The sequence below is a fragment of the Saimiri boliviensis genome, chromosome 8 (assembly GCF_048565385.1).
Source record: "Saimiri boliviensis isolate mSaiBol1 chromosome 8, mSaiBol1.pri, whole genome shotgun sequence".
NCBI classification, from domain to species: Eukaryota; Metazoa; Chordata; class Mammalia; order Primates; family Cebidae; genus Saimiri; species Saimiri boliviensis.
The window spans coordinates 37,238,141-37,254,331 of record NC_133456.1 but is presented as its reverse complement, the minus strand read 5'-3'; the positions used below and the strand labels follow the sequence as shown (position 1 = coordinate 37,254,331).

Sequence of the window (16,191 nt, the reverse complement as noted above, 5' to 3'; positions counted from 1 at the left end):
GGTTGCTAAATGAATAGAACCGGCGGCAGTGATGGGCCTTTAAGAGACGGTCAGCGAAATTGGGGGAGGTTCTTGGAGAACATTTTGCGGTGGAGAGGTCCCCCACCGCCTGTTGCCGGCGTCTGAATGTAGACTGGCCGCCACACGGTCTCACGTAGTTCGGAAATCCTCCGGCTTCCCCGGTTTCCCGTACTTCCGTCTCCGCACCTTGCCCGCACCCCGGGGCTCCGGAGCCGGTCTCCAACGACTCGCCGCCCGCAGGCACCGGCGGGGCCGGGCGGCCGCCTCTGGGGCGGGGCGAGGCGGGGCTGGCCGGAGGTGCGGGACCCGCCTCCTGCTCCTGCCTCCAGGACGCGCTCGCGGGAGCCGATTCTCCCCTTCTCGGCGCCAGGACCGCGGGCCAGGAGGAGGAGCCTCGCCCACGGGCTCCGTGGAGGGGCGGGCGGCGCACGTGCGGGCAGGCGGGGAACCCCGGCGCCGGGGGCGGGGCACCCGGAAGCGCGCGCGGACTTGGCGGCACGGAGCCGGCGGGCGGAGGGGCGGAGGGGCGGCTGGGACGGCGCGGGGAGGCGGGCGCGCAGCCAGGGCCGCGGCGGACTGTGGTCACAGGTGGGCGGCTTTAGTGAGGGCGCGGCCGAGCGGAGCCCGGGTCCCCGAGACTACTGCCGTCACGCCCGGGGCTCCGCGTACCCGAGATTGGGAGACGCGTCCGTGTCTCCGGAGAAGCCGACCCATCTCCCCTCCGCCTCTTTGGTTGCAGTTGCACCTCCGGCCAGAGGGCAGGTAACTTCCCTTCCAAGGTCATTCTCCCGGCGGGGTGGCGCGCGAGGCCCGCCCGTGTCCTCCGGATTGGCGGGGGCGGGAGAGGCGCACCCCGCACTGGGCAGGACCAGAGGGGCTGGACGGCGACCTCTGAGCTTTGCCCAGGAGCCCGGTGGCGTTCCCGGAGCCGGGTCGCCAGCCCCAGCTGCCGAGTGCGTCCGCCGGTGCCAGCGGGCATATGCTTCGCTTCTCTTTGCATCCCCGAGGCTGAGTTTCCACCAGCGCCCGGGCTTGGAGCGGAGACCGCTCGGCCCTACCAGTCTGCACCCGCAGGTGAGCGCAACCGCCCGCGCCCCGGCTGTCCCGGACGCGTGGTCGGCTGTCGCCATAGGAACGGCTGGTGCCCAGACGGCGCCTGCCCTGGCTGGGAAGGGGTGGCGAAGGCAGCTCGGAGCTCCAAGAACCCTGGAGCCCCCTGTGTGGCCAAGCGGAGCCACAAAAGCCTGATGAAAACGGGACTCCCTCCCCCTCTTTCTTCTCATTTTTGATTGCTCAGGCGTTGGAGGTTAAGCGGAGAGAGGCGTGGACCTGTTTACAAGATGTAAGTTGTTTTCTTTCCCCCTTTACCTTCTGAGGGCTTCTTACGCCCCATGGTGACAGGTGCAAATCATGACACACAAGGGCAGTATGAAGCCTGTGAAGAAAAAGAAAACCGAAGAACCTGAATTGGAGCCCCTGTGCTGCTGCGAATACATAGACCGGAATGGGGAAAAGAACCACGTGGCTGCTTGTTTGTGTGATTGTCAAGATCTGGACGAAGGGTGTGATCGGTAAGAACAGAGCATTTCTTGATGCTGGCCCCGTCGCCCTTCTGACAACTGCCATGTGTACTTTCAGCCTAGCCACCCAGAATGCTAGAATTTGCTCTTGATTCTATTTCCAAGCATCTAAAATGAGAGTTGGCTTCTATGTCAAGTGTGAGGATTTTATAAAGATGGATTACGCAGTAGTGCACAGCTGTCTGTCTGCTCTGTTTTATAGAATATTATTTTTCGTTTAAAGAGAAATGAGGGAGAGAACAGGCAGTTTAAAGGGATAGTAGGCAAGTTAATATAAAATAAAATGCAAGCCAGCAGAATCTGTAAATTTAAAATGAACGCTTTAGTTCCAAAAAGTTCCCACCTTCTCAGAGGTCTCAGCATTTAGAGACTGACTCCTTGGGACTGGCCCACAGAGGGCCTTGTGGGTTGAAAGATCATTTTCCTGCTGTTAGTACTGGTCTTGCCCTTGGTTCTGAGGAGGAACGCCAGTCAGAAGGCATGTGCCTCCCCTGGATTCAGAGTTTTCTGTGTGACCGGTAACACTGTCTTGATTGACCATACTGTATTTGGCTTTTATTTTCCAAGTGATGGAAATTGCTACCCCAAAAGATAATTTTTAACCTCACTGAAAAAATCTTGTGCTGGACAGTGAATAACCTAATTTATATCCATTTTCTGAATGATTTTATGTTTACAAATTATTGTCACATGGAAGACAAAGTGTGGGAAGAATAGGGATGTTGGAAACTTGCTTTTCACGTTAATAATTCTGGTTAAAAAAGTCATTGCAACTGGCAGTTTGTTGACTTAGAGCTTGGTATGTTCATATAGCCATGAAAAGCATTCCCTGGAGTCTGCAGTCTAATACCAGCCTTGACTCCTAAAAACCCAGTAATTCCTTTGTAATTCTTACTTGACAGTGTCTACTGTATAGTCTTTTTTTTTTTTAACAAATGTCTTTGAATATAGGTTCTTTAGATTTAGTCTAAAATCTATACTGAGAAAATAGAGCACTCTGCACTAATGAATGGAGAAATGATGCTGTTTCCATAACCACCATCACTCAAGACCACAGCTCTTCCATTAACCTTGCTGACTCTTCCTCCCTTTCAGCCCTTGAGACCTGTGCTGTTCCCTGAGGTGTCTCCTCTGTTCTCTCTATACCCCTCTCCTCTGTGTTTCCATTGTCCCTGCGGCTCTGTGTGATTCCCAGCTAGATCAGAATGGGTATCTCCCACTCACCTCCAAGTTCTAGTCTTACCTTTAAATATTATATAAAATCAAAGTTACCTTTCCTTAAACTCTACCTTTTCTTACTAGTCTGTCTTAATTTTTTCAGGCTGCTACAATAAAGTACCTTAGACTGGGTAATTTATAAACAATATACATCTGTTGCTCACAGTTCTAGAGGCTCAAAAATCCAAGATCAAGGAACTGGCAGATTCAGTGTCTGGTGAGGGCCCTTTTCCTCATAGATGACACCTTCTTGGTGTGTCCTGACATGGCAGAAGGGGTGAATAAGCTCATAGGGCACTTTTATAAGGGCACTAGTCCCATTCATGAGGGCTGTGCCTTCACGACCTAACCAGCTCCTTAAGGTCTCCCCTCTGAATACTATTGCATTGGGAATGAAGTTTCAACATATGAATTTTGGAGGGACACAAATACTTCCTGGCTCCCTAAAGTTTATGTCCTTCTCACATGCAAAATGCATTCATTTCATCCCAATAGCCCCAGAAGTTTTAGCCCATCCCAGTGTCAATTCAGTAGTCAGAGTCCAGAGTCTGGTCTGATTATTGTCATCCAAATCAAATATGGATGAGATTCAAGATGCAATTCAGCCCGAGACAAGTTCTCCTCCAATGGTGAGCCTGTGAAATCAAACAAGTTAGGTGCTTCCACAATGCAATGGTGGGACGTGCATAGAATAGACGTTCCCATTCCAAAAGGGAGCAACAGTGCAGCAGTAAGGAAGAAAAGAGTGTTAGTGACCAGCCCTAACGCAGTGGGGCAAACAGTTTTAAGCCTTAATAAGGCTTGAGAATAATCTTGGACTTGATGTCCTGCCTTCTGGACACACTGGGTTGGAGGTTGGGCCCTCAAGGCCCTGGGTATCCCTGCCACCACAGCTTTGTTGGAAGTAGCCCACACTGCAGGTCTCATGGGTTGGAGTCAGTCAGGTACCTACAGCTGTCCCAGGCTGGAGTTGTATGCTAGTGGTTCTACCAGTTTGGGCTTTTGTGGGGTGACCCTGTCCCCACAGCTCCAAGCAGGCATTGCCTCAGCGGTCTCTCTCTCTAGTGGCCCCACCACACTCACAGCTCCACTGGGCAGTGCCCTAGTGGGGGCTCTCTGTGGTGGCCCCACCCCTGGGGCAGCACTCTGCCTTGGCTCAGAGGCTCTGCAGGGCATCCTTTGAAACCTAGGTGGAGGCAGGCAGGCTTCTACAGCTCCTGCACTCTGGATAGCTGCAGCATTGGCACCCTGTGAATGCCACCAAGGTTTACCACCTGTGCCCTTCAAAGGGGTGGCCTCTATGGCTGATGGCATACCTACACCCAGTGGAGCCACACCTGGAGCTGCCGTACAGCATGCACCAGAGTGTAGGGAGCAGAGACTTCAGATGGCACTCAGCAGCACGTCCTGAGGCCCCATGGGTGCCCTGGGCCCGCCTATGAAATTGTTTGCCCTCAAAACCCTGGTGCTTCAGAATTGAGATGGGAACAGCAGCCCCAAGGATCTCCGAATGTTTTCAGGCTCCTTTTTCCATTGTCTTTTTGACTGGCATGGGGCTAATCCCTACTGATCTCATCCACATCCTTGCTGTTCTCTCCGAAACATGCTTTCTTGTGTGTTACAGTATAGACAGGCTGAGAATTTTCCAAATCTTTGTTTTACTTCTGTTTTGATTGTGAATTTTGTCTTTAAATTATTTCTCTCTTCTTGCCTTTTACCATAAGCATTTACGAGAAGCCACACAGGACCCTGAACGCTTTGCTTAGCGATTTCTGCTGCCACATATTCAGTTTTATCGCTCTTGGGTTCTACTTTCTACAAAACAGTAGGACACAAACACAATTCCACTGAGTTCTTTGCCTCTTTGTAAGTGGCAGGGATCACCTTTCTTCTGGTTTCCAGTAACATGTTTGTCACTTCCATCTGAGATCTTGTGAAAATGGCTTTTACTGTCCATATTTCTGCCAGCCTTCTGTTCATTATCTCTTACGGAAGCTCTAAGATTGAGGCTTTCTCTGCAGTTCTCCTTTTCTGAGCCCTCGCCAGAATCACCCTTGATAGTATGTTCATACAGTATAGGTTTTTTTCCCAGCATGTGCTTCCACACTCTTCAAACCTCTACCTATTACCCAGTTCCACAGCTTTGTCCACATTTTTAGATGTCTGTTGTGGCAACATCCCACTTCTCAGTACTAATTTCTGTTCTAGTCTGTTGAGGCTGCTATAACAAAAATAACTTAGGCTGGGTCATTTGTAAACAGTAAATATTTATTGCTCACAGTTCTGGAGACTGTGAAGTTCAAGATCAAGGCAGCAGCAGATTCAGTGTCTGGTGAGATCTGACACTCAGCTTCATAGTTGGCACCTTCTTGCTGCGTCCTCACATGGTAGAAGGGACAAACAGGCTCCCTTGGGTCTCTTTTGTTTTTCCAGATGGAGTCTTGCTGTGTCTCCCAGGCTGGAGTGCAGTGGTGCAATCTCGGCTCACTGCAACCTCTGCCTCCTGGATTCAAGCAGTTCTTCTGCCTCAGCCTCCCGAGTGGCTGGGACTAAAGGCGCACGCCACCACGCTTGGCTAATTTTTGTATTTTTAATAGAGATGGGGTTTCACCATATTGGCCAGGCTGGTCTCCAACTCCTGACCTCGTGATCTGCCCGCCTTGGCCTCCCACAGTGCAGGTCTCTTTTTTAGAGGCATTAATTTCATTCATGTGGGCTCTGCTCTCCTGACTTAATACCCTCCTAAAGACCCGTCTCTTAATACTCTTGCATTGGGGATTAAGTTTCAGCATATGCATGTTCTCTATAAACATATAAAACATAGCATAGCCTAAGTGTGCAAAACAGTCAACAAATGTCATTCTCTTCGCCAAGTTCAGTCATTTGACTCACACTAGTTTGATCTCCATTCTTCTCTCTGTAGCCCTGTCCTTGCTGGACTGGTCTGCTCCCTGGGCTCATGCCAGGTGTGTGCTGCACACATTTCTTTCCACTGGAAGGCCTTCCTGCCTCTCTCTCCATTCATACAAATGCTAGCTGGACATCAAGGCTGAGCACAGATCCCACCTTTTCCACAAAGACCCCTCTGATGACTCCACCCAGAAGTATTGACTCTCTGAACACTGCTTATAATGTTTGATCACAAGAGTTCATTGATTATTGCTGTTTTGTCACTTACCTATAGTTGTTGAATGCCCATGTTGTCCTCACAACTAGATTGTGATTTTTGTTGAGATTCTCGTGACTGTACAGGTAGGTCATACTATGTAAACATTACTTCCATTATGTGCCTATACCTGTGTATTTGTTTAGGGGAGAAATAATCTTGACCGTTAAGTTTTTAAACATCTTGTTCCTATTTTAAAAAACGTGAATCTGAAAAGCTCAGTTGAGTAGTAAGGAGGTAAATGCTTGGTCTTTGGTCGCTTGTATCGTTTATCCTGCTGTTTGGTGTTCAGCGTTTTGTAGCTTTTAATTCAGCAAACCCACATAAAGTCCCTCCTCTTTGTGCTTTTTCTGAATAGATGGATTACATGTAAATCTTTACAGCCAGAGACTTGCGAAAGAATCATGGATACAATTTCTGATCGCCTCCGAATTCCTTGGCTTAGGGGAGCCAAAAAAGTGAACATCAGCATCATCCCTCCGCTCGTCCTGCTGCCTGTCTTCCTGCACGTGGCTTCCTGGCATTTCCTCCTGGGGGTGGTGGTTTTGACCTCCCTTCCTGTGCTGGCACTGTGGTACTACTACCTCACTCACAGAAGGAAAGAACAGACCCTGTTTTTCCTGAGCCTTGGACTGTTCTCCCTGGGCTACATGTATTATGTGTTCCTGCAGGAAGTGGTCCCCAAAGGGCGTGTGGGGCCCGTTCAGCTGGCTGTTCTTACCTGCGGGTTATTTCTGATACTCTTAGCCTTGCACAGAGCCAAGAAGAATCCAGGCTACCTCAGCATTCCAGCAAGCAGTGACAGATCTCTAAACAGCAGCCAGCTGGAGTGCCTGAACAGAAAAGGGCAGGAGAAGACCAAAGGGTTCCCTGGGGCAGACACATCAGGCAGTCTCAACAATCGCACAGTGAAGGATGACCCCAAGGGCTCTTCCAGGCTGCCGGCTGGAAGCCCCACCAAAGTGAAGGAGGACTGGTGTGCTAAGTGCCAGCTGGTGCGACCAGCCCGGGCGTGGCACTGCCGGATATGTGGCATCTGTGTGAGGAGAATGGATCATCATTGTGTCTGGTATGTTGGAAACATTTGGAGGCTTGGAAAGTGTAAATTCATGTAAAACTCTCTAGTTACATTTGATCTTCCCTTGTGCGATCCCAAAATTTCTTTCCTTCCCAGCTTTACACCTTGTAGATATTTGTGGGCTGTTGTGATGTTCCCACTTAGTCATCAGGTTTTCGAGTTTCACAAATTTAGTTCCTACAGTCATTTCCTGAAAGAGAATAACAGAAAACTTGGGTTTTTTTTTTTTTCAACTTTCTTTTGCACAGCTCCTCATTTATTTTTTTCCTTTCTAGTAGAGAAATAGCTACAGTTGAATGATTTTTTTCTTAAAAAAAAATGGATCAGAAGCATTATAAGCATATTTCCCTGTGCTATTTGTTTCTGAACAGAAAGCTCAAGAAAGTGTACCCCCAATTTAGGTGACTTTTGTCCCCTTGCCATGCATACTTAACCGTTTTTGATGCTACCGATTATTTCCACTTCACATCATTGAATCGAGGCCCTACCAGAAAAACTCCGTTATTGGTTACTTGCGGAGAAATGGGCTTTTGTACCTCCCAGTTGGCCAGTAACAAATGAAGGTACGTAAGGCCCCATAAAATATGAAGTGCAGTGTTTAAAGATACTGTTGCAACTTCATTAAATACATCTAAACTAAAGGGACTACAGTGAATTCAGGTATGAATACTGTAAGTAACATGTTTGCAGGTTTATTGCTCTTCAGGCAGTCATGCTCAATGAATTATGCTTTTCGTGTCTAGGATTCTGGTCCTGTAGCGTACCTCCTCCTCAGAAGGGCATGCAGGAGAGGGTCAGAGGCATTGGAGTGGGCCTCAAGTGCAGGGACAGCTCTTTCCTGGGTCCTTGTCTTTAGAAGTAAACAGATGTTTTCATTTTTAGATATTCTACTTCTGTGTCTTCCTGACTTATTTTCTTGTGTGTGTATGTATGTGTGTGTGTATGTGTATGTATATGTATGTATATGTGTGTTGGCCCATTTACAAATGCTGGCTTGCAGAGGGCTCACCTAACAGCAGATCTGTGCCCACCGGAGCATCCTGGTGTGCAGGAGCTAGAAGGGACTCCCCGTACATCGTGGCCTACAAATGGTCATGACACAGAACTATTTTTACCTGCTGAGGAGCCTGCATGTTATCAAGTTGTTTTTCCCCCCTCTATGTTTCTTATCTCTTTGGATGTTTATGTTACTCTTCCTATATTTAACATTATTTTCCCATAATTTGTAATACTTCCAATTTAGCATTTTTAAATTTTCATAATTCTATTTCTCTCCCTTCCTTAGCATGGTAAGGACAATCTTAGGTTATGGACCTTATTTATTGGTATTTAGGAAGATTTGTCAGCCAGGTTCTGCTTTTTACTTAGTCTTGTCCTGAATCCGACACTGTGATTCCACTTTGCAAAGAGCAGAGAATATAAGATAGTCCCTCGGTATGCGTGGTTCTGATTCCCTAAAATGGAAAAATAAGAGAACTTCTTAATACCTGGAATTTACGCTTGCTGTATTTTAAAAGCTTTCTTGTTTATTATGTAAGTTATCTAGAAAACTCTTAAAAATGTGTTTGCTTTTTTATTTCTCCATGCTGTTTTGAGGATAAATAGCTGCGTTGGAGAATCAAATCATCAAGCATTTATACTTGCCCTTTTGATCTTCTTGCTCACCTCGGTGTATGGGATCACACTGACCTTGGACACCATTTGTAGAGATAGAAGTGTCTTCACAGCTCTCTTCTATTGTCCTGGAGTTTATGCAAACTACAGGTGAGCCATGGATACCACAGTATAAATGTCCCCCTGCATGTTGCCATTGACAGGGAATGCTGGGTATCCTATCTCATAGGCTAGGCTGTGGGAATGCTGGGTATCCTTGAAATTGCCAACAAAAGTGTGCATTGGTGATGTGTGTTTTTCTAGGGTGCTGTTAAAAGGATTGTTGACCTTTAAAAAGTGAAGAACTAGTGCTCTACAAACAGGACCCAGGCCTACTCAGGGGTGTCCAGGGTCTAATGACCACTCATCGGTTCAAAGTAGCGACGATGAAACTAAAACCAAAACTAGCTGCCCCAGGGCACATATGTGCCTATTTTGTCATAATGATTAGGAACTTTCTCACTTTACCGCCGCTTTCTGATGCTTTTTAGCCCAGTCTTAATTTTTTGCTCCCGACCCTTTTGAGATGTGCTAGCATCTCTATCACCTTTCTTTCTAACCTCTCTTGGTTTTTCCTGTTCTACTTTCTTTCGGTTTTTCATCACCACTCATGATTACTGTGATATGTAGGTCAGAATTTCCTTAGGCCTGTTTATAGATTGTGAAGATTTCCAGGCCATGGCAAAAGCTGGGATTCTTCAGCTTCAGCCTCAGCACCCCGCCCTCCCCTGAATGCCAGGGCCTCCTTCTGCCCGTGCTCTGTATTCGCTTCCCTTCATCATTGTCTCTGACACATGTGCTCTGTGGTGTCTATGGTTGAGTCCTTTTCTTTCTTCTCACTCTTCATTTTCAGAGCAGTCCTTGCTTTCTCTACAAAGTATCCCTGTCTGGCATTTGTTTTTATTAGTCTGTGGACACATCTCCCCATTGTCATCCTAGAACCAGACACCTGTGGGCATGATTAGAATAGATTGGTCCTCCTCTGAGTAAGTTTCCTTTGTCACTGTGTGGAGAGTATCTTCAGTGTGTGAAATTCTCCGCTAACGCTGCAGGTGAGGCCTGTCCTGAAGGAATGTGTGTTTGCACTTGGTGGGGACGCGAGTGAACTGAGGAATGCAGCCCTGTCATTGCTTCTCACCCTACTCTGTGCAGGCGATTCACAACACCTTATCTTGTTGGCGAGGTCCTTGGATTTAATAATCTCTGGGGTCCCTTCAGCTTTACGAAGAAAGATTCCAAATGAACTTATTTCTGACTAACTCTTCATTCGTGAATGTTTGAAAATCATCAGATGGCAGGGGCTGACCGGCAGCCTGTCTCATTAGTGAGCCTGAGAGGAGCTTCCCTGCCCTTTGCATTGTGTGTGATTGCGTTGGGCTTTAGGAGGGTGAATTTGGAATGTTACAGTATTCCTACGTCCAAGTAAGCACAGGGCTGCTGGTGCTGGGAGTCATTATTGTCTTTGCATTCCTCAGCACTGGCCTGGAAAGAATGGAGGTGAGTAACTTCAGCACCGTTCCTAGGCATCCACCTGTATCTTCCTAGAGGACATTTATAGTAATCCCTGGCTGCCTTTGTTTTCTGATGAGTTAAATATAATTTACAGATTATTTTTTCATTTAACAAACAGGCATTGAAGACTATTATGTCAGGCACTGTGCTGGTTGTGTGGCGGATACAAAATGCAAAAAACAGTCCCTGCTATTCTAGTGTAATAGACTAGAAAACAGGCACCAGTAGTTATAGAATAAAATAGAACATGCACATTCTCCTATCTAAGCAGGTGCTGGCATTCTGAGTATCTTTCAGTTCCGAGGATTGGGGAAGATGCCAGAGTCTTTAGTAAAAAATAAAAAAAAATGTAAAATGTGAGAATGATGACAGCTTTCTGAACGTGACAAAAGCGGCAGCCCTGACGGCCTTTTCCCCTCTCCCAGCTCGGCTCTGTCCTTCACCTGTGTGTGGTACTCTGTGATCGTCACAGCAGGCATGGCCTACATCTTCCTGATCCAGCTGATTAACATCAGCTACAACGTGACTGAGCGGGAAGTCCAGCAGGCCCTCCGACAGAAGACTGGGCGCCGGCTCCTGTGCGGGCTCATCGTGGACACAGGCCAGTACAACAGGGGCTTCCTGCGGAACTGGCACCAGTTCTCCACGCTGGGCACACGTGCATTCCACCACCCTGCCGAGGACATTGTCTGAAGTGCCTTTTGAGTGGCTCTCTGAGGGATGATGGCTCCTCCCTCCATCTCCCCTCCATTTTACACTTCAGTGTCCATTTTTATCCCTGGTTTCTTAAAGGCATTATAGGGCCATGCTCAGGTTTAGAGACTGGAGTGGGAAGAAGTTAATTTTTCTGACGCCACAACTTAAGAGACTTTTATACTCAAGCAGTAAAAGTAGAGCCATTCCTTTCCAGTCACCTTATTAATTGACTCAATTGCCTGAACTTGAGAAGGATGTGGATTGCTAATGCACAAATTGGTAGAAGCAATTCCCATGATTAGTATGGCGGAAAGAGTTTTGGATTAGGCTAGTTTCTAGTCCCTCTTTCGATTCTTAATAGCCATGTGACCCCTAGTTGAGTCACTTTTCCAAGTCTCAGGGTCATCCGTAAAGTGGGGTACCGATGCCTGCTGTGGCTACCTCACAGAGCCGTCATGAGGGTCATGTGAGGGATGATGGATGTGGAAAGCAATGAAAAACAACTGAAGCACCATGGAAATAATGAATTATTAGGAAAACATTATAACTGAAGAAAAATGTCGGTTAGAATCTTGAAGCCAGTGTTATTGGGGTTTCTATACCATGTTGTGTACAGTTGTAGGAATTTCTCCTGAAGTATTAGAAATGAACTGCTCAGAGTAGAAGATGACCAGATGGATTGATGCTTGGTTGTCTGATCTTGAGAGGACAGTTGACAACAGTTATGATTATTGCTAGTGTAATGTACAGTGGCCATGAGTTTAGGTGATGAGTTGTTCTATTTATTTTTTATATATTCTGCTTGGGTTTCTTATAAATAACTCCAGTAGGCATTCATGTGTTTTTCCTCTTTCTGTGTTTCACCGGGTAAGGTGCTAGCACACTTGTGACTGTGACTGGAAGAGGAGAACAGACACTCCTGTGGGGATGCTTTACTCTCTTTTCTGGTAGGAAGGCTGAGTAACATCAAGGGCTCGATTATTTTCTTCGTGTATTTCAAATGCTGTCAGTTACAGCATTAAATTGTGAAAATCAGCCTTCTGGCATTCATATTATTCTGGTATGAACTTTGAGGAGTTGAGTGACATCTTCCCACTTAACTTGCACATTAATTCTCAATTACCCCTACCTAAATAACAGTATCTCACTAGGAGAGAAGAAACAGGGTATATATGGTTTCCACTGTTAATGGATTACTGTTCTTCCCTGGCTCTTCCCACAATAACAAGTTGTTTCTTTAATCATATCTTAAAACTGAAAATGTATAAAAGATTAAATATTTACGTACAATGGGTTGTTCTGCTATAGAATTAAGACGAGGGAATTTCAGATGAGGAAAATACCCTTTTGAAATGTTGGTTTTGTACATGAACTGTTTTCGCAATTCCAAAGATAATTCATGACTCCTTAAATTTGCCTTGGCTTATAGCTTAATATAGGGAAAATATTGCCAGCGTTTTCAGTCATTCTGTGCATGCTGCTTTAAGCAAGAGATTTATATTTGTTGAGAGGAAATATTGCTACTTCCTGCAATTCCACCCTCTGCAGCTAGCACCATCCCTACTGTTGCCATTAATCGGAGCTGTCCTTAAGACGGTCACCATATTTTTATTCAGGCCGTCGTCATTTTCCCCAGAGATAGTTTGTTTAATGAATGATAGGCTCTGTGCCTGGGGATGTTAGCAGACTCTGTGGTTTGCACAGTGATGCCTTCTCCCTGGCCCAGAGCTGAGTATTCACTTACAATTAAAGTTGGATTTGATATAACAAATTTCTTCCTGTACAGGTTTTAGATAAGAGAGAGAGTGCTAATGTCAAGGATAGCATATGTGGAAAGAAATTGGTAGTTGTGCTTTTGAATGTCAGCTGTAGAGCCAACTCTAATTATCTAGCCATTGGTAATACAAATTCATAGAAACATTAGTATAGTCAGTAATTTTAGCTTCTTGCCAAATTTTTCACAACCTAAATGTGATGTGATGAAGATGAGTAGTATGAAGAAACCAAAGTCATCTGGGAGAATTAGGAATGATTACCATTTTTTAAACAACTTACCTCTAATAGGGTTACTTGGATGAGGCAACTCAGCTTCCCTCCATGGATAGGAGGGACTCTCTGTATATTATTCAGGTTTATTGGCATGAAGATACTTGTAAGTTCCTTGAGAATCCATGATGGGCAGTTTACAGAATGCTTAAACCTGTCAAAAGATCAGTGGTTTTGTGTGGGAAAAGATTTCTCAGGTGTCTGTACCAAAAGGAGCAGCAAACAAGGGGCTAATCCATGAGCAGCGTTCTGTAGGCTCTGTGGCATCCTTGGTGTGTAGGACTTTGGAGCCTTTTATATCTGGAACTATTTGAGGGGTTTCATTAGAGTCCTTGGTTCTCTGCAGAGGCCAGATGAGTTTGTTGTGGAATCTTTGAAAGGACAAGGCCTCTGTGAACGAATCAGTTCCAGGGAAACATTTGGTGGTGGTGGTGGCAGTGGAGGACTGCCTTGTGAACCTATAAATCAGCAGTCTCTTGGGCAGAGGAGCAAGCCCCTCGAACATGATTTCGAACAAGCAGGTCCTCTTCTCTCATCTCACGTCCTGTCTCTGTTAATGAACATACTGGATGTGGAGTTTAATAAATTACCTACTACAATCTGGCCACTTCGATGATTATCACACCACTGTGGACTGTTCCCGAGGGGAGAAGAATAGACCCATTTGAAAGATTCAAGGGAGAAAGAGGATCAGGATTGCATGAAAGAGGAAAATCATTCAATATTTAAAATGTTTCTTATACCCACAGAGTACTTTTATGGTTCTAGCTGAGCTTTCCTGCAATGAACTGACCATTAACAATGCCTCTTTGGTAGGTTACTCTGATGCTGCTAAAGTAAAAAACCTTAAGTGTGTTTTTGGGACAACGTGCGGCTTATTTCACCTCAGCCAAATATGTGTTTGTGTTTAGGATATTGTAAATCTTTGCTATCTAAGTAGTGTTTTCCTTGGTGAATGAAGTAATTGTCTCCAGGTGTACCATCTGCCTAGCAGAAAAATTGCTACAAACTTTCTCTTATGCAATAGTCCTTGGTACTTCTAATATTTTTAGCAAGAGAAAATTTTCTATACTAGAATCTTCCACTGCCAGAAAACACAGTGCCAGTAAGGTTCTGCATACTACTGATCATCTGCTTAACAGACATGTATTTCCTTTGAGTAGGACATTAGCTTTTTATTATAAAGCTCAACTAATATAAGCAAAAATGTAACATCTAGAAGCACAGTTTTAGCCAGGATGTTTAAAAATTAAAAGTTTCGTGAGGTATAAGGGTCTTTTTAACCTACGTAAGTTTATATGACCTAACTTCATTTTAGCCATATTCTGGTACCTTGCATTTTGAAAAGTAGAGTTTTCTCAAGCAAGGAATGGATAGTAAGAGACTTTTCCTGAGGCATCTGTTTGGAATCTGGTTTTCTCAGCAACAGCTTGAGATACGCGCCCTTTTGTATGAAACACTGCAAAGGTGATGCAGGGAGGCAGGAAAGCCATGCTAAACTCACTGCTTTGTACAATTCAGTACGTTCCTGGGGATGTTTGCTGTGACTAATACACATTTCTTGCACAATCAGCTAAACTTCATTATGTTGCTGATAGACAAGCATCCACTTCAGCTGGCACTAAGTGTTTCACTGTAGGATCAGCAGCAGGCTGAATGGTTAGTGGAGACAAATGTCTTAGAGGCCGTGGTGATGTCTGGGTTGGGCTTGTGACTTATTAGTGCCCTAGCCTTCCTGATGGCACCTTTCACTTCGAGAATTTATGCTTTAAAAGCAGAGCTAGTCTATTCTAGTTATTGATGCAACTAAAATTCTGTTTTTCGTCAGATGGAGCCACTGACAAGATGCCACATTCTAGAGCCTGCAAGCCCAACTCGTGATCCTAATGGTCTGAATTGTTAGAGATTTTTAGCTTTTCATTTTATTGCGTATCTGGGTTGGATGTTAGACTAAAAGGAAACCCAGGAATGTTTACCTAATGTTACATTTAATATTTAATATAACTGGCCTAGCAACATTAAGGGGGATTTCTGAAGCCAACTCCAGAGGCTGTGGGCTGAACATTTTGCACTGTTTTTATACTTGTATTCATATCCTCTTATCACCTCAGACTCAGACACAAGGCCTTTTACATGGAAACTTTACAAATTACTGCCATTTATGTAAAATAATGTCCTGTGATCAAGTTGTTTAAATGGAAAATAAAGTGCTTTATTTAAGGAAAATAGCTGGTGTTTCTTGGAGGATCTGCTGAAGTCTTTTGATTTATGAAAACCCTGCATTATACCTGCCTCTTTGGCTCCCTCGATGTCCCTATCCCATGGGTCTGTCCCTAGCTCTAAGCTGTCATGTTCCTGGTGGCGACTTCTCTGGCTTTGTAGGTCAGGGATATTGCTTGTCGGGGTATTATGTTAGCAGTAACATTTCAAAGCATACTTTTGTGATAGTCCAGCAAGAAACAGCATCAAAACTATTTCCATTGTATCTCTTTAGAAGGCTCTGTATTAGGGAGAAAGTCTAGCTGGTCTGATTGGAATATGGGCTGCTAAAGACTCAATTTCTAGTTGATGTTTGAGGTGAGGCAAAAATAAAATAAAGCTAAGATAGAAAACTTAAGCTTTTTGGGATTTATTTAGGCTTCTGGGCATGTTTACTTAAAGAAGTCACCTTTCCTTATGTATAGGCTTGGCATTTAAAGAAAACCGGTGGCTGGGTGGCTCATGCCTGTAATCTCAGCACTTTGGAAGGCTGGGAGGATCACTTGAGTCCAGGAGTTCAAGACCAGCCTGGGTAACATGGTGAAACTCCATTTCTTAAAAAACAAAACAAAACAAAACAAAACAAACAAAAAAGTTAGCTGGGCATGTAATCCCTGCCATCTGAGAGGCTGAGGTTGGAGGACTGCCTGAGCCTGGGAGGTCCAGGCTTCAGTGAGCCATTATCAGGCCACTGTACTTCCAGACTGAAGTACAGTGACAGAGTGAGACCCTGTCTCAAACAAAATGAAACAAAAACAAAAAACATATATAAGACAAAAAAATAATGAAACTGGTATTTTGTTTCCAGGTGCTAATATCGGCCAATATTTTGTAAATGTACCATATTTAAGTATAAACTGATAGTGATTTTTTTTTTTTTTTTTGAGACGGAGTTTCGCTCTTGTTACCCAAGCTGGAGTGCAATGGTGCAATCTCGGCTCACCGCAACCTCCGCCTCCTGG

At 45.3% G+C, this 16,191-nt stretch overlaps 1 protein-coding gene across 6 annotated transcripts; it reads left to right on the top strand.

Annotated features, from left to right (window-relative positions):
• Window positions 1-381: 381 nt before the first annotated feature.
• On the top strand, window positions 382-15,430 carry ZDHHC23 (zDHHC palmitoyltransferase 23). 6 transcript variants are annotated; one of them, XM_074404341.1, is made up of 6 exons: window positions 382-783; window positions 1,319-1,363; window positions 1,444-1,592; window positions 6,344-7,054; window positions 8,660-8,827; window positions 10,654-14,948. In XM_074404341.1, the coding sequence occupies exons 3-6, from the start codon at window positions 1,450-1,452 to the stop codon at window positions 10,919-10,921; spliced, it is 1,290 nt and encodes a 429-aa protein (XP_074260442.1). In that variant the 5' UTR covers window positions 382-783; window positions 1,319-1,363; window positions 1,444-1,449; the 3' UTR covers window positions 10,922-14,948. The 6 variants fall into 6 exon arrangements, with proteins under 6 accessions (XP_074260442.1, XP_074260437.1, XP_074260438.1 ...); XM_074404340.1 differs by lacking the exon at window positions 382-783 and adding an exon at window positions 797-1,095; XM_074404336.1 differs by lacking the exon at window positions 1,319-1,363 and having other exon boundaries at window positions 383-783; window positions 1,398-1,592; window positions 10,654-15,430.
• Window positions 15,431-16,191: the final 761 nt, after the last annotated feature.

Excerpts from the sequence above, each read along its gene's own strand:
- ZDHHC23 (XM_074404336.1), top strand. The coding sequence starts at position 1,432 with ATGACACACAAGGGCAGTATGAAGCCTGTGAAGAAAAAGAAAACCGAA. Across the intron at positions 1,593-6,343 it reads CTGGACGAAGGGTGTGATCG|ATGGATTACATGTAAATCTT; the intron begins GTAAGAACAGAG and ends TTTTCTGAATAG. Across the intron at positions 7,055-8,659 it reads ATGGATCATCATTGTGTCTG|GATAAATAGCTGCGTTGGAG; the intron begins GTATGTTGGAAA and ends TGCTGTTTTGAG.